This window comes from Nothobranchius furzeri, chromosome 4, assembly GCF_043380555.1.
Source record: "Nothobranchius furzeri strain GRZ-AD chromosome 4, NfurGRZ-RIMD1, whole genome shotgun sequence".
NCBI lineage: Eukaryota > Metazoa > Chordata > Actinopteri > Cyprinodontiformes > Nothobranchiidae > Nothobranchius > Nothobranchius furzeri.
In genome coordinates, this window is record NC_091744.1 from 78683498 (window position 1) to 78702095 (window position 18598).

The following is an 18598-nucleotide window of genomic DNA, read 5'->3' on the forward strand; positions in this document are numbered from 1 at the left end:
ACTTACTGATTAGTTTTATTGATTATTTGAAAGTTGCCACTGAAAGGTGAGCATTAGCAAACACAAAAATGGCTACAAGTCAGTAGTAGCTGGGAGCCAACTCCATCATGTAATTGTGTGCTAACTAACCATGCAAGATCGATTACCTGCTGAAGACGAACGTGACCGTTAGCAAAACATCACCCACCACCAAATACAAAAACATGAAACAGTAATCATCACACAACTAACTTCTCAAGTCAAACTGGTTCCTTCCATCCTTTAAGGGATGCTAGTTTGAGTGACAGATTTAGCACAGATGAGGTGCTCACATTGCTTGGGAGGCCACATTGTTGTCTATTCGCTGCAAGGTGGTCCGGAGAGCTTTATTTCTCTTATGCTGCAAATAAAGAGTTGCTGTTTCTGGACTCTGCATTAAAACGTGATACTTATCCATCCCTGTCGGCATCATCTGCTGGACCTAGAGTGTAAGTTTGTTGACATTGACCCAGTTACTCATGGATGTGCACAGTATGATTGGATGGAACTCATGCCTATGCAAATATGGATGCAGGAGAAGTTGCTAATGAGTTATCTGCTTTATTTTTCTCCTTCCCTGCTTTTCCCGGACACCAGTTTCCTCATTTAATACCTGATTTTCGGCCTCTTGAGGACCCAGCTATCATTTTAGAGTCTGTCTGACCCAGTTCCTGCACTGGCTAAGGAGGGGAAATGATGACATTGAGGGATTTTCCTGCCATTATGTGGGGTTAGCAACTCTCAGGGCTTGTAATGTTGTGACAGTATTGGAGTGAGTCCCCTTCTTTAGGCTGGTTTGTCTTCTTTTTACATTCTAATTTGGCAGGCCAGTCTGTTTTCTAAATAATAGAAGGATGTTGTGGGTTTTTTCCTTATCAGATGGGCACACAGAACTTTTTCATATTTCTTTTATTGAATTATAAGTTTTATTACTGGTTTTCACAAAAATGTTGTTGCTACTTCTGTTGACAGTTTATTGTTTTGGGTCACTGAATATTATAAAGTTTGTGCACACACTGCCATTCGGCCATTTAAGAACAAAGCAAGTATCAAGCTACTGTGATTGCTTTTATCCAATTTAGCCAATTAGCTGCATCCATTTGAGATGTTTGGGATCCAGTCATATCAACTTAGTGTCTGAATGCTTTTAAATGTGTTTTATTCATCTACATGTGTGCATGTGACTTTATCAAATGCAGTTTGCTTCCTGTTTTTTGCAAACTGTCAGGAATGATTTCAGCTGACGGGAATGTTAGCATCAGTTATTCATTTGTTTTTGTTTTTTCGCCATTCCAGCAGATTTGTTGGCGTTTCTAAAGACTAGTTCAGGGCTGGGTCAGTTGCACGTTGCAAATCTTCACTTGTTGTGTTGACAAGAGCTGGCCGTCAGTGCAAACTCACTTTGTGACTGGAGCAAAGGCGAGTCTCCATATGGTTCCTGCAAGACTTGACCTAAGACTCAGCTTTTGAAACCCCTACCCCTGTACGCACGCGCACGCGCGCGCGCGCGCGCACACACACACACACACACACACGTTTAAAACCAAAGGAAGTGTGTCTGCATGGCTGTGCTTATGCAGGGCCTCAGCTTGCAGTGGCCTGGACAATGTTCTACAGTTAGCTTGGAAGCAGCCAGCACGCGGTGCAGGAAATGACTCTCAGCCTGGTGCTTTTTTTTCTTTCTATTTTTTCTTCTTTACTTCAGCTTCTTCTTTCCTGGGATCACTGTTTGTTCATGTTTCTATTTTACAGCTTTCTTTTTATAATAGATCTGTGCTTGCTTTGGTTTGGTTCGCGGACATTTCTTCAATTGCAGATGATGGTTCGCACGAAAAATTGCAGTCCAGATTAGAGCCTAATAAAATACATTTAAACTTTTTTCAGATTTTGTCTTTTCTCCCACATTCCATTTTTGTATTTTCTGCCATTAATTCTCAGAATTTCACTTTTTTTAATATTTATTTTTATGGAATAATAGTTTTAAATCTTGAAACATTTATCCTGAAAATGTGAAAATAGAAAATAACTGTTTTGAAAGGAAGCAAACTGACAAAATCAAAATGGATAGGGCTTTACTAGATCTAGTTAAACTCCAAAGTACGAAACTTGCTTTAAAGTTAAATCTCTATCTAGTTTATAGCAATTTACCTATCTAAACCTATGGGGCAAAAATGTCTGTTTGTGACAAGTTTAGGTATTTGTTAGATACTAGTTTTATATGCTGCTAATGCACCTTCCAAAAAAAATAAAAATAAAATAACTGTTAACGGTGTCCCACAAGGTTCAGGATTCACACCACTTATCTTCTGTAAATACTGTTTTTTTTCTCCAGATTTGTTAGATTTAAAACTCTCATTTTATAATTTCATTGAGGACGCCCAACCTGATTAACAATGATGTTATGTTTATAGTTAAAGACAGAAACTTGTTTTCATCTGGAAATCTTTAATCTGACATTCAGAAATAGTTTTAATTGTGGTCCACAAACCAAAGTAAGGTTATAACTATAGTGTAGTTACCTACCGTGAAGGTAACTTCACTGGCATCCAGTCCCAAATTGAGGACCTACTGATCACTTGAATTGGATTTTTATTTTTAATTCACATATTTATAAGGCTCTTACTGTGTTTTTTTTAATCTGAATAATGTAATAAACATCAGAAATATCCAGTTTCAAAGCAATGCCGAGAAACCAGTGCATGCATTTGAAACGTCTGAGGAAAAGCTGAGTGTTCAAATAATTCCCTGAAAATCTTTCAGTGTGTCTAGAATGCAGCGACCACAAAACTGACTGGAACTACGAAGAGAGATCACATTTCTACTGCTGTAGTTTTACTGCATTGACGCTCAGTGAAGTTTAGAAAATAATTCAAAATCCTCCTAACATACTAAGCCCCTGTTACCTTAGATGGGAATTAGTTCAAATATCTCATTGTTACCATAGAATAATTCTACAGCGTTAGTCTTAAATGTAGTTGTTGGACTCCTCTGTGGCACCAGGTTGTTCTCATTTTTTGCATTTTTTTGCATTTTGATCTTATGAACTTTTGTAATTTATGAATTATATATTTGTAGGTTTTATTGCCATGCTAGTTTCCTTTTTGACGCCTTTTCAACATAAAAAACACAAAAAAGGTGTTATGAAAGACTGAGTTGGATTTCTATTTCTGTTCTGTCGAACATTCTCATTTTCTTAAACCAGTTTTTGGGCTTGTGGAATATTGTCTCAGCTGCAATGATTTTGCAGGAGGTCTACTCCAGAAATGTCACCAACTCTCAGTATTTACAGCTCAGCTGCATAGTTCTTGTGATGCCTGGAGAACTTTTTATTCTAAAAGCCATTAGATCAGTAGATTGTTGTTTTCCTTCCTCAAATCTGACTGATTCTTTTGGTCTGTTTAGAAAAGACCAGAATCTGCTGTCACCAGTCAACTGTTGGTACCTGCTGCTGAATCAGGTCAGGAGGGAGAGTAAGGACCATGCAACGCTGAGCGACATCTACCTCAACAATGTCATCATGAGGTTCATGCAGATCAGTGAGGACTCTACGCGTCTGCTCAAAAAGGTGAAGTTAAAAGACAACTGCTGCACAGCCAAAAATGTTGTTCGTATGTATATGGTAAATGGCGTGAATTTGTATAGCACCTTCTTAAGGTTCTACAACCCCCCCCCCCCCAAGGTACTTCACAACACAATCAGTCATCCACCCATTCACACGCTGGTTATGATGAGCTACGATGTAGCCACAGCTGCCCTGGGGCACACTGACCGAGGCGAGGCCTGCCGAATACTGGCGCCACAATTTCCTCTGAGCACCACCAGCAGGCAAGGCGGGTTAAGTGTCTTGCTCAAGGACACAACAGCAGCATTTTGTGGGGGGGAGCCGGGATCGAACCTGCAACCTTCCAATTACCCACTTATAATAAAATACTGTGTTAAAAAAAAAGAAAAAAAGAGGGAAAACCGTCTAAGCTTAGACGACATGCATGGTCAGAACAGAGATGTTCTAATTTTGACAAGTAGAGCCTCTTAATTCCTCTTGGGAAGATTTTCCCCGTTTTTCCTGTCAAAACATATTTTTTTAATAATTTACTCATACCAGTTTTTATAAAGGACTTGGACCAAATCTGGATTCTGCGACACATTTAAACACTTTATTCTCTTCTCCGGGATCACTTCTGCTTGTAATTATTAACTTCATGTATTAATAGAATGTTCCCTAAGATTAAAGCGGGTTAAATCTAAGTCCAGTTGGAAGATAGACTGACTGACATTATTAAATTTACAGAAGTCATAAGAAATGTGAACTTTGTTCGTCTAGACGTTGCATCCGAAGCAGACTGCTCATTTCTCTCTTGTCATGTGTGTTGTATTTAACACAAAATCAGTTTCATTGGTTAATGACTTTTCCAGTTGTAAGCACACACATTTTCTCATCTGTGTTCCCTGAAGCTTTTCTTTTATAGTTCCCTTTTTAAAAGTCTTTATGATTGACCTCAACTTGGAGAGGTCAGACTTCTTCTTTTTTTGTTGTTTTAATGCACGAATCGGCTGAAATCCCTGCTAACACGATACAGATCTGGCAGCAGCAGTCCCCTCAAGTCCTTCACTTCTCATTAACCCATTCATTTGACAACAGGGTATATTTAGTTGCATGATATGGAGGAAATTATATTCAGCTCTACTACCCCTGATGGGGTGATGCTCTGCTGAGCTCGTGTGGTTTAGTTCACTGAATTAGAGTAATGCTCTTGAGTCCTGGTCGCCGCACCTTCAGATCAGCGTGCCACCACTCTTTCATGGCTTCATGACCAAAAGCCAGGCTGCTGCTTTTTGTTTCACCACAAAGATGACAACTCCCTTACAGATTATGAGCTCCCTGCTGCCGGAGTCATATGAACTCACCACAAAGCTAAATTACTAAGTGCTCTTTCTTAAGTGCTGTGCCTTTGTGTGCATTTAGACCACCGAAAATGTTGTTTTTCTTGCGCTCTACTTTAAAAAAATCCTTAAAATTTGGATTTAATTCTTAACAGTTACTTTAGCTGTTTGAAGTGGATGTGTTAAATAGCCTGTATTTGATATAGCGCTTTCTAGAGTCCTGGAACCCCCCAAGGCGCTTTACAACACAATCAGTCATTCACCCATTCACACACACATTCACACGCTGGTGGTGATGAGCTACAATGTAGCCACAGCTGCCCTGGGGCGCACTGACAGAGGCGAGGCTGCCAAGCACTGGAGCCACCGGTCCCTCCGACCACCACCAGCAGGCAAGGTGGGTTAAGTGTCTTGCCCAAGGACACAACGACAGCGACAGACTGAGCGGGGCTCGAACCTGCAACCTTCCGATTACGGGGCGAGCACTTAACTCCTGTGCCACTGTCGCCCCACCGTGTTAGCTTGTTGTCATGTGTGCGTTGGAGCATTTTTAATTATCCGCCGGTTTTATTCCTGTGAGGTTTTTCTTGTGCATCTCAGTTGTTAAGTTATCGCGTTCTGCCCCGTGTGCTCGTTTATTTTATTGGTTTATGTCACAGTTTTTTTTATTTGTTCCCTAGTGCAGGGGTGCCCAATCCTGGTCCTGGAGGGCCAGTAACCATCAGGTTTTGTGGTTTGTCCTCTTCCAACACACTTGATTCAGTATTTGAATCACCTGTGCAGCAGTACATCAGGCTCTGCAGAAGCCAGATAATCACCTTTTGATTGAAATCAGGTGTGTTGAAGCAGAGTTAAAACTAACACATGCTGGACACCGGTCCTCCAGGACCAGCATTGGGCACCCCTGCCCTAGTGTCTCTGTTGGTTCAGTTATGCATCCCTTGTGCGTGTCTTTGCATATTTTGTTAAGTGTTTCTCCAGTTTCCCTGTGTTCGGCTCTCCCAGTGAATTAGTCACACCTGTTATCAATCAGCATCCATCACACCTGTCCCTCATCTCCTCCCACTCCTTCAGTCCTATTTAAACTTTCCTCATGTCACTTCTCACATTTGGTTCCTTGTTGTTTGTGCTGTATGCTCTAGTTTTCCTAAATCCATTTAGAAAAAGTCAGTTTGATCAATCTACTGCCACCTGGATCTATCCCATTTCCATCTTGGTCTCCACCCCGAGCCCCTAACAGTATATTTATCTGTAGTTTTACCCAAATAAATTTCACAAATCACTTGAGTGATTTTTGTGGAACTGAAAATAATTAGTAGGGCCCGACCGATGTGCTTTTTTTGGGGCCGATACCGATATAAAACTTTTAACAAAGGCCGATCGCCGATATAATGGCCGATAAATCTCCCTCACAAAAAAAAGAAATAAGTTTTCTTAAGCTAAAACCCTTCATTCTCTGCCTTTTTGATGCAAACTCATTTCACTATTGCACACCAAAGAACTGTCTCAATAACTCACTAGGGTTTCCAAGGAATGCAAATAAGATTTATTTAGCAGATCTCAAAAACAACAGGACACACAGCATAAATCTAACATTCAAGTTTTTTCTTGTAAACTGTGGTTTCCACAAATACATTTTAACTTAAAGGAATATTCCACCGCTCAGTAAAATTGTGTCTTCCCCAGAGTTAGACAAGTCAGAAAAAGAATTTTATAACCAGCCCAACATGATCTGGCAGCAGTTGGTTTTCTTAGTTTAGCATAAAACAATGTAAAGCCGGGCGTGCACTGTGCGACTTTTTCACTCGTAGCACTCAGCTTCAGCTCAAACTGTACGACTTCCTCGCAGAGCAGATCTCACGAGTCATGCGCTCACACTGTACGTATGATAGCAACACGTCGGCCCTAAAAATATGCTAAAAATAGCAGTTTTTACTCAACACGTCAGACTTTTTTGTCTTGTCTTGCCTGTTGTCCTTCGGGAGTGCTGCAGGAGGACACACAGGGATTTATGGGGGTTGGATGAGGAAAACGAAATAAAGAAAGTAAATCTGTGTTTAGTGATCAGTTTAATTTGACATGAACACGACAAACACGCTTTCTTGACAATCTTTGTGAGTAAAAAAACGTGTAGAAACAAAAACGAACAGCGTGTGTTATTAGGGAAATAGCGGGCGAGCGGCGTTGATGCAGGATTGAGCATGCGCCGTGAGCGGTTCTGATACATTTTGGGTCGCAGCTGCTCGCAGCGCCGCTTCAACAGTGCGATACCCTCACGAGGAACGAGCGAAATATTAAACACGCCAGAAGTCCGTGCGAGCTCACAACTGCTGATCGGTAGCTGGTCACGTGGTGTTAATCGCCTCTCGTAACCCCCTGTACACTACACGACCGCTCGGCGCTAAACTCGCCCCGATGTCGTGGATTCTCGCACGACTGGAAAATCGGCTCAAAAAAGTGAAAAAGTCGCACAGTGTACGCCCGGCTTAAGTGAATTCACACACAATGTAGTGTTTTTTTTATGTAGGTGAATGCAAGCCTCCCCTTCCATTGCTTTATGCTAAGACGACTGGTTACAAAATGTTTTTTCTGACTTGGCTAACTCTGGGGAATCTTACAACACACTCAAGTTTAGGGACAGAAGATCCCTATAAGAATATTAAAATAATAAAAATGCAGCAATAAATAAAACGTAATACTTGTGCTTTGTAACAAAGTAACACTCTGTGGAAGTTAACCTGCTGACCTTATTCACCCTGGACAGGAAATAATTGCACATAAGAAACATAAATAAAAATAAATAAAAAAAAAAGTTCCAAAACAATCATTTGTGTTCAAAGTTCAAAGGAGTGGAGCCACACAACATGAGTTCATAAAGCTGGCGCCATCTGCTGGATAGGTAGCGCATCTTAGGTGTGTTCTTGCTGTGTCGTATCTCTAATTCCATGCTGTAGTTCTTTTTTAAAACACAGAGCAGTTTGGTTTACCTGTTTTCCCGCCACGTTTCGTTTGCGGCTGCGAACTTCCTCGGGCCGATTGTCATTGTCAGGCGTCAGCCTGAGGAAGTTTGCAGCCGCAAACGAAACGTAGCGGGAAAACAGGTAAACCAAACTGCTCAGTGTTTTAAAAAAGAACTACAGCATGGAATTAGGTAGCGCAATATCGGCCATATCGGCCATCTTTTTGGCCGATACTGTTAATGACCCCAATATCGGCCGGCCGATATATCGGTCGGGCCCTAATAATTAGTGGGTGTTGGCTTCATTCATGATGGCCACCACACCTAAATAACCCAGAAAAGCAAAAATAGTGAGAATTCGGCTTTTATTGAGCTTTTATTGTGTGGTATTAGCTGAGATTGACTCAAATGATTTACTGAGATCAAACATATCACAAGATCTTATCTAGATTTGCACCCAAACAGCTATGACGCAATCATAATTAACTAGGCCTTTAACTCATTTCTTGATTTCCATCGGCATCTTGTGATTGAGCTTTCATCCTGTTAATATGAGACCAAATATTTGCTAAACCTCCAGAAGATGATTAAAAAAAGGTTCTGCTTTGAAATCCAGCTGTGATGATTCATCATGCTACACCCCCCCCACCCCCACCCCCCGACCCACACACACACACACACACACACACACACACACACACACACACACACACACACACACCTCAAACATTCCTTTACATTCTTAATGATAAACCTCCTTTTATGTTATTTGCCTAAGATATTTTGGTCCGTCCAAAAAGTATTTACTTACCTTTGGCTAGCATAACTGCACGCCAGCCTTGTCATTAACTGCATCACCTCTGCAGAGGTTCAAACCACATTGTGGAATTCTTCTTCCTTCAAAGTTTTTGAGTTTCTTTGTGGATCCAGGTGACACTATGCAGACGAACAGCTGCCTGGTGGGAGGTCACAGCTCGCCCTCTAATTAAAGCCTCCCTGAGCTTTTGATCTCAGCGGAGCTTCAGTAACGAGGCACAAACAACAGAGGTCCCCCCATGTTAGTTGGGATTCCTCTCCGAGTCGAGGAGACAGCTGTACTGTTGTCATCACATCAAAAACCTGCGCTTTGTGTTGTATGTGAAGAGTTCACGAGCAGAGAGAAGGACCAAAGACATGTCTTCATCAACATCCTCTGCTTGACATGTTAGATGTTTTCTTTTCTTTGTACTTCCTTCTGGACCCTTTAAGAAAACTGTACTCTACCTATCTAAAACACCCAGATTTTTTCATTTTTATTTGTTTTTTTTTCTTTTTTTTTTTGTTAAAGTCAAGCAGTGGAATTCTTTTTGTTCTGCTTTCTTTCTGCTTGGATAGGTCTGGTCACATGAATCAACTTTTCATTATTCATACAGCCAGCTCTTTGTTTTATTCAGCCCTGTTTTATTCATGGATTTCACTTCTGTGGATGCAGCTACGAGGTGGATTTCCCAAAGCTTGAAGCAGTTTCAAACTTTTCCTGCTGGCAAAAACGCCAAAAGGGGAAAAGGGGAGAGCATCTCTTTTCACTTCAACTGTTAGCTGTGGTTGACTGAAAAGCAATTTTTTTTAATGATCGTTTCTGATTATAATTGGTTACTCCCAAGTTTTTTGTGCAGACTGAACATGAAAACAGTCTCCTACACCGATCTCTTGCATTAGCATCCGTTAGAAAATAAAAGGTGAAAAGCTAGGATTTGAAAAGCCTGACAGATCTACGTCACACTGTGACTTGGACTCACCCGTTTTGACTCAAGACGGGGAAGGCTGTTGGTTTTAGCGTCCAGAATCAACAGGTAACATCGCGGGCTAACAGAAGCTAATCGCTAGCATTAGCAATTCACTCATACGGCAGAAGCTCCTCCAGGATTGTAATTGTACATAAAACTTTAATGTCCTCGAGCAATTAGTACTAAAGTCGCATTGTTTTTATCCAATCTGAGGCAAGATGTCTGAATGTCAGGAAATACGACTCCAATTACTCCCGTCTGAAGCTCATCTCTGATGTTGCAGACTTGGTCCTGCTGAACCTGGTTTGTAGACTTTTTTTGTGCACCGAGTACAGCCTGGAAGGCACTCATTCCTACTAGAGACGACTGCAAATGTACAGATTAAATGAGTAAACCACTCCTTTAACATTATGTGACATGAAGCTTATTATAGCTTCCTTAATCCGCAATACCAGTTGTGTTTGGTCCAGGCGTTCGTGAGATCTTTTCCTGCAGAAACGAAAGAAAATTTAAGTAAAGGAACAGACACGTTTGCTCACCTTTAACCTGTTCAGCAAGCAATAATTCTATGTTTACTAAAGTTTGCAAAAATCTCTAAATTCTGCAAAACCTGCTACCCTAAAATCAAAATTTTCACCCCTTTCTACAAACATAGCTCTCATTCTCGCTGCTACACGCCACACCCGGCAAATTAAAGCAACGTGTGTTTTCAAACATTTTAAGTATTCTTTTGAAACTTGACTCCCAAGTATTACGTCCATGTCACATATGCATGTCATTTCATCAAAGTCCTGAGTTAGTGTGGCAGGACAGTGAAATACGCTGAGCCCCCCCCCCCCCCCCCACCACCCCCCCCCACACACACACACACAATCCCTGCAGGCTATTCAGCTGCCGTCCCTGCACCATGATTAATGTCAGTGGCAAAAGTGAAACCCACCACTCCCTAAAGGCTGCTTCGGTTTCTCCTTTCTGGGGCTGTTTTATCTTTCTAATGTGGTTGGAATACAGATGGCATGAACTTAAAAGGGGAAACCCATTTGTAGGAACCTTTTAATGAATTAGACTAAACTGGAATCCCCTCCTACTGAGATTCCTCTAAAATGAAAGGGGCGTGCAAATTAAATCAACAACATTGGTTGTGCAACAGAGCTTTTAGTAAACAACTATAATAATAATGCATTGAACTTATATAGCGCTTTCAAGACCCCCAAGGACGCTTTCACACACTCACATTCACACACTGCTAGTGATAGTAAGCTACTTGTAGCCACAGCCGCCCTGGGGAGGTCTGACAGAGGCGAGGCTGCCATTTGGCGCCGTCGGCCCCTCTGACCACCACTAACACAGGCAAGTTGGGTGAAGTGTCTTGCCCAAGGACACAACAGCAGGATACCCCTGGCGGGAGCTGGAATCGAACCCAAGACCCTCCGATCATGAGGCAACCCACTCTACCACCTGAGCTACTGCTGCCCCAAACTATCACTGATTGTAATTTCAGGTAAACTGCTTAAGTGTTAGATGTAGCAACAGTATTAACCAGAAGAACGTTCAAAGCTCTAAATGTGGACTTTTCAAGTAAAAAGCTCAGGAAACTGCTTCTGAATGTAATGTCACTCTAGTGCCACGTCTCTTCCTCTCTCACTCACAGCCTCTTAGCTCATGTGATCCCCACAAAAAGCTTTTCATCAAGCTCTGGATCCCATCCCAGCCTTCCAAACAGGGAAGAGCTGATGTGTGTTTGATCTGATGGATAGTCGAAGGTCAAAACGAACCACAGGAATTGATCTCTTTAGGTTGCAAGTGTAAACAGTTCTAGCTGAAAGGAATTTACTTAATGAATTCTTTAATTTGGCATAAAACTCGAGTGCTTTAACTCCCTGATCTTCATCGTGTCCTCGAACATCCCCGAGGTGACCTTGTGCCAGATTTGGTTCTTCCAAGTTATCCAGGCTTACAGGCTGTTTTCTCCCTGATTAGATAAGAGCTACAACTCAGGGACTTCACTCACCAGGTGGTGGTGCGGAAGGTGTCACCGATCAGCCAGGTCTTCAAGCTAGACTCTCTAATTTCAGACACCAGCCTCGCGGGCGGTAATTGAGAGAATAATCCTCTTTGCTGTCTGTTCACATGCCTTGTGCTGCTTTATCTGGGAGCGACACATGATGAGAAAACAAACGTGTGTTTTGTACTTTGCAGGCCTGTTTCATATTCTCAGAGAAGCAAAGAGTTTTTTCTCAGAGTGATCATATTTTAGCATTTGCCAGGATCAGATGTGTGTCCACGTTAAAGTTTTACTAATGGAAAAGGTTCATGTTTCAGGAAAGATTTAGTGTTGTAAAACGTTTGCACACAACTCCACCATTCAAGTAGCCTGGCCGCACGGTCCTATGTGTGAACATACAGCCTGGCCACGGTCCATTGATGGCTCTCAGTCGTGGGGCTGGATCTACAGCCGAAGTTCAAAACTGTCTCCACATGCTATTGGATAACAAGCAAAGTGACGTACTCACCGCTACGGATGTCAGTCGGTGAGGCAGTCCGCCATGCTCCGTCGTAGAAGATGCAAATACATCCTTTTTATAAATGAACCAAAGTACCTGTGCTCTTGACTCAAAGATAAGCCCAAGTCTAAATAGCCTAAAGGTAATGCCAAAATCATTCCAAACGAGCCATCACCATCTTTGTTTTTTCAGTAGCATCCCACCCACCAACAGAACGCTGTGATTGGATCGCTACGGAGCTGTCGCCATCTCCGTTTTGCACAACATCCCGCCCACCGGGAGTGCCGGTATTGGTCCACCAAATCAATAGAGCACTGTGATTGGACTGCTACAGATGTCCGCCATATTGTGGAAGAACTGCATAACCCCCCCCCAAAAAAACCAAACATGATGTCATTTTTCTAAATAAACACGCTGTGATTGGCCAGCCACATTATCAGCCAGACCTGCCAGCTTCCAATGGAGCATTGCCAGATCATCAATTTTGCTTTGGCAAATGACGATAGATTCTGGGCCACCATTCCAAAAGGGGGGTTAGAAAGGGTGATTCTTAAGGGTGGTTTATGCTTGACGCGTCCGCGAGGTCCGCACGGCTCAGCGCGGAAAAGTTGCGTCATTTTGCATCATTTTAACAACCACGCCCCTCCACCGCGTCTCCGCACGGCCCAAGATTTCCGCAACGCGCACCTCGGAAAATTTCTAACCACGCGGATGGTCGGACGCGGAAAAACATGGCGGACCGGCAAGAACTAGTATGGCAGAGGTTCTTAAATACAGACATTTGTATGATTCAGCTCTCAGAGATCACCGTGATCAAAATGTTGTTAATAATTCTTGGAGAGAAATAGCTCGCACTGTCGGAAAAGACGAGGACGCTGTTAAAAATGCTGGAATGCCGTGTTGTAAACAGTCATTTCTACTTCTACTATGGTGTAGTGTTGGATGCATGCCGTAGAGCTCCATGCTGCCCCCTACAGTTTGGGAGAATATTGGCTCACCGCAGAGACGAGCCGCACAAACCATAAACGCTGCGAGTTGTGAAGCGCGTTCCATCCGCGAGCCGCATCACCGCGCGGAAAGTGAATGCATCAAGCATAAACCAAGCTTAAAGTGCAAATGTGCTATAAAATATGGGACCCCAACTTTTTTTTTGTTTCCTTTGCATCACTAACTCATCAGCTTTTTCACAGACGAGCAGAGACAAAATAAAAACAAAGAGATGCACCAGTTGCGGTTTGGGGGACTCATTCGGGGGTCGGGATTAAAATGACTTTTCTGCAGGGGCCTTGTTCCTCTCAAAAAAAAAAACCCTCATGCAGACGGTTTGCTGCAAGCGGCTCCCAGAATGAGATATGTCTGAGGATAATGGGTTTAGAAAAAGACCTGGCGTGCATGCCGGAGCTGTAACATCATCCAGGTAACATCCATCATGTGGCATCTGCTGTAGTGGAGCAATCAGAAATTCATTGTCATGACTCATAATCTCATAATCATTTGATACAGTATATGAGTCAGTGTGAAGGAAATGTGGACGAGTTGCAATTAAATTAATAGAAAAAAGCCCACTTTAAATCCATCACACCGTCATTGTTAAACTATATCCCACTGCCGTGAGATGCATTACTGTGGGCATGTGTGTGATTGTGTTACTGAGTCAGCTTTGTGGCACGGCTGATTGAGTTTGCACGCTGGGGTGAAATCGTAGTCATGGAAGGCAGATAATGTGTTGAGCATGTGGAACGTGAAACCCAAGCTGTGTTTGGTGGTTCCATTGGAAAATCTTGCAAAGACACCGATGCCACTCTCACCCTGCAGACCTGTATTTAACAAACCATGATAAATGCTCCGCTCTGTTGTGTTTTGTTTAGTTTAACCTAAAGAGTTGTCTCTGCTAAGTGTCTGCTCTTCTGTATGGGTGATGAAATATACAGAAAAGTGTGTTTTATGTGGTTAAGTGTGTTTGCAGTCTGTAAGAAGTGCAGTCAAATTTTGCATTTTGAAATAAACACTAATTAAAATAAATCTTTGTATTTATTGGATGTTTTTTCCCTGATTGTTTTCTGTCTTTTCTGTTTTAGAGCAAAGAAATAGCATTCCAGCTGCAAGAAGATTTAATGAAAGTTCTAAATGAGCTGTACACAGTAAGTAATAATGACTGATTTTATCGTTACTAATACACAAACGTATTTGTCCTCACTGATATGAAGAAATTTTAACATTCAGCTAGCTCTTATCATGATCATTTATAAAGCTTTGTTATAGTTTTGCATCAATAACACTGATATCTAACAGATCTCATGGTGGATTGCACTTTTGCGAACATTCACCACACTTTTCACTCTGCAATGGAAGCTTAACGTTTTCCGCCATGCCCTTTGCCCTCGTGAACTGGCTATAAAAGCTCAGAAGTATCACGTTTGTGCATGCCTGACTCATTAGACCCCAGATTTTGCTTTTAATGGCCCTCATCAGTTTTCTTTTGCTCATGCAAAACCATAAAATGGTGACTGAGCCAAATGGGAATTGCTTTAAAGAATTCCCTTTGTGTTTTTCACATTGTTTGCTGTATCCATTAGCTGACAGGAGACAGATAAGAACCCTGGGAAAAGAGCGAGGCATGCAAAATAAAAATAAAAAACACCTGAGCACAGAACTATATCAGACCAACTTTCAGATGCATCCATTATTTACACATTGTCATTGCAAAATGTGTTAATCGTGCCTCTTATTGCAGGTACATTCCTCGGTAAAGTTGTGCTTTTCCAGCTTAGACGTATTTGCTAACTCAAATCTAAAATTAGCAAGTGCCAGCTTGAAACCGTCATCCATGATTTTGTAACATCCTTCCTCTGCAGCATCAATAAGTAATTCCTTCACCTCCTGCATTTGGTACAAAATTCTGCTGCAAGGTTCTTAACTGGTTTGGACAGAAGGTGCTCCACCTCTCTTGTTTTAAAGCGAAAGTATGAGATTGCAGATGCAAGCGGCCAAAATAAAATTTCTCCGCAGGGTGGCTGGGCTCTCCCTTATAGATGGGATGAGAAGCTCGATCATCCGGGAGGGGCTTGGAATAGATCCGCTGCTCCTCCACATTGAGAGATGCCAGTTGAGGTGGCTCAGACATCTGGTTAGGATGCCTCCTGGAAGCCTCCCTGGCGAGGTTTTATGGGCACGTCCAACCAGGAAGAGACCCAAAAGAAGACCCAGGGCACGCTGGAGGGACTAGGGGTGTTTCTCAATGTCGAGGTGCCTAAATTAAATATATAAGCGAGTTAATACCTGCTGACCAACCATAGATAACTTTTTAAATTAGCTGACTTACAGTTAAACTTGAAAATTGTCCCCGAAGTAGTTGCCGGCTTCTGATCCGCCATCCCTTTGAAAATACCGCAATGTGTTCTGGGAAATTTTTGACCAAGGCTAGGCTACAAGACACCTCATGTGTATCCTTTCTCAGCTAGCTAAACGGCTAACAAATGGAGAACACATGCCTCGGTAGAACATGAACATTGGAACACGCCTTGGCAGTTCCTGATGAAGTATCTCCTAAGCAACCAGGGCGGGACGAAGACATCAAGGCAAGGCTCCTTGGCATTGAGAAACACCATGTAGTTCTTGGTGGACCAGGGAATACCTTGGGATTCCCCTGGAGGAGCTGGCCCAAGTGGCTGGGGAGAGGGAAGTCCAGGCCTCTCTGCTTAGGCTGCTGCCCCCGCGACCCGACCCCGATAAGTGGATGCTAATGGATGGAATAATGGAAGTTAAATTAGGTCTTTGTTACTTAGAAATTGTGTGAAAAAGTCTTAATTTCCAGTTGCTGACAGTAGAAGACCACAGTGGTTACATTTCGGTTAAAGCTTCTGTTCCTCCAAACGACACGTTACTCTAAAACCGGAGTGTCACTCTCACTCCTGACTCACTCCTGATTTAGTCTGGTGTGTGTGACACACACACACACACACACACACACACACACACACACACACACACACACACACACACGCACACACACACACACACACACACACACACACACACACACTGCAACTATTGCATCATTCATTTTGCATGTGTTGGCCTCTGCCAATGACCAAACAGGCCTGGTTTGTCTCTAAATGCGTCCTACTGAAAAGGTAAACACAGCCAAGGCAGACCAGAAAGTGAGGAGCACAGGACCCGAGGTCAGTCAGTTATCTCTAAACTGGTTCCAGTTTGGCCAAAAGCCAACCGGAGAAAGGACTCCAGACAGATCAGGGGTTTGCTTTGTTGTTCAGCTCACACTAAAATAACTCTGTCTGTGGGCTGGACGTTTAGATTCTCAGATGGGTGAGTCTCTGGCCTGAGGTTGAGGTTTTATACAAAGTTTCTGGAGCTATAATTTGCTGGCGTGAGTTTTATTCCAGGTTAAACCTCTGGTGATGTGTAAAGTTGCCTTTAGCTTCACTGGCAACCAAATCTGAACACATCAATAAAACATTCTTGGACACTTTATGAATTTTTAGTCATTTACAATTTTTTGCTCTCTCTCAACTTTCTGATTATTAAATGTGGTTTTCTTTTTTTTCTTCATGTATTTTTAAGATTCTTTTAGTGTTCTCCATTTGTAGTGACTCATGTTGGCATCATGCCATTGCATTAGCATTCCTCCCACATTTAGTGATGCATCTGCATCATCCTCAAAACCCTGAACTTGTTTCCGCTGCACTAATACCACCTTATCGTCTCAGACAGTTTGCTGTCCTCTCAAAAATGAGCCAGTTCCTGATTGAGCTATGGCTGCATGAGCAGCATACACTCCTGCTGATGGTGATGACTCCAGTTTTTAAGTGTTTCCAAAATATTAACAAGTTGCTAATGCAGAAACTGAGGAAACTGTGAGATATATATTTAAATAATCTCAGTGATCTAAAATATTATTGCATGCTTTACAATTACAAGATGTAACGCTTTAACATCAAATGTTTAATTGCAAAAAGGGTATAATAATGCATGTGGTACTGATAACGTGAGGGACATTTTAAAAATTGTTTACCTTAGTAGTTTTTCCTCTGATATGCTTGGTCCGTGCCCTTCCAAGCTGTTAAAGGCTTATGGATTTGCGATAGAAACACATCTGATATGTTGACCGGATACGTGATGAATTGCAGTTGCGTCTTTAAAGGTGTGGATAACTGAAACCATTTTTAAATGTGTTTTTTTTTATTATAATCGGTCACTCCTGAGTTTTTCATGCAGGCTGAACATGAAAATAGTCTCCTACATTAGCGTCTGATAGAAAATAGGCGGTGAACGCTAGGATTTGAAAATCCTCACAGAGCTAAATCACACTGAATCAGCATTCATGGACTCACCAATCTTAACGTATGACAGGGAAGGCTGTTGTTTTAACAGACGTCTCGGCTCGTTTAAGCTAACCGTTGGCATTAGCAACGCCACCACACAGCAGAACATCTCCAGGCCTGTGTTATTTGTGGAGCTAAAACATCAACATTACAAGACGGTGGTAGAGTAGCGTTGCTGTTATCCCATTCGAAGAGAGATATCCAAATATCAGGTAGCATGACTCAAAACTTCTGTCTAAAGCTCAGCTGTGATGTGGACAGCTTTTAGGTCTGATGAATGGTGCACTGGTACTTTTTTCTCCCCCAAGAACGACTTACATGCCAGAGACCACTGCAATTGAACCTCCCCTTTAAGGGTTGATCAATTTAACTGTGCTTTCTTTTTTCTCGCTCCACAATCAGAAAAGAGCAGTTTGGGAAAATGGCCTTTTCTACCTCAGAATTGTAAAGGTTCTTGATCATAAGGCATCTTTTGTTGTACCCATAGGTGATGAAGACCTACCACATGTACCACTCAGAGAGCATCAACGCTGAGAGCAAGCTGAAGGAAGCGGAGAAGCAGGAGGAGAAGCAAATCGGAAGGGGCGATCCTGTCTTCAGCATACGAATGGAGAAGAAGATTGAGAAGATAAAAGAAAAGGTAGAAAATCTTTTTCACTGCCATAAATGGTAATGACAAAATTCTACATATAAATGAGCTACAGTCATTTTGTCACCATTTGCTGTTTTTCTGTTGGGAAAGAAAAACAAAACTTGTTTTTACAGAATTTCCCACAGTGACCAAAAACCTGTGTAGTTTTGGCAACAGCACAGTTTTCCCCTCTAATTTTCTGAGTTGAGGAAAACACACACTAAGCATTTTCACAGCCAAACAACTTTTCTGGCTGACGATTTAGTCTCTGAGCAGACCTGTAAGTTGTTAAAGATCTCAGTAAAATGATGAAAAAGCCAAGGGAATAGTTGTTTTAACACAACTTTTCCAGGAATGCGTTCGGTATTGCTAATAACTGAACGATGATGAGTCAGAGCCCACTGGTCAGACGATGAACAGTGACTAATATCCTCGTATGCTCCCACTGAGAACACAGACTTTTTTTTTTGTTTAGTTTAGTTTTCTGTTTCGATTCT

The 18598-nt window shown here is 42.1% G+C and overlaps 1 protein-coding gene across 4 annotated transcripts in view; it reads left to right on the forward strand.

Annotated features, from left to right (window-relative positions):
- Nucleotides 1–18598, forward strand: part of srgap1a (SLIT-ROBO Rho GTPase activating protein 1a) — a 109902-nt gene that overhangs the window by 46920 nt on the left and 44384 nt on the right. For all 4 annotated transcript variants that reach the window (XM_015964962.3, XM_015964963.3, XM_054733290.2 and 1 more), the window contains exons 3-5: nt 3421–3583; nt 14207–14269; nt 17958–18110. In XM_015964962.3, the coding sequence (XP_015820448.3) occupies nt 3421–3583; nt 14207–14269; nt 17958–18110 (379 nt within the window). The remainder of the gene's footprint in view (nt 1–3420; nt 3584–14206; nt 14270–17957; nt 18111–18598) is intronic.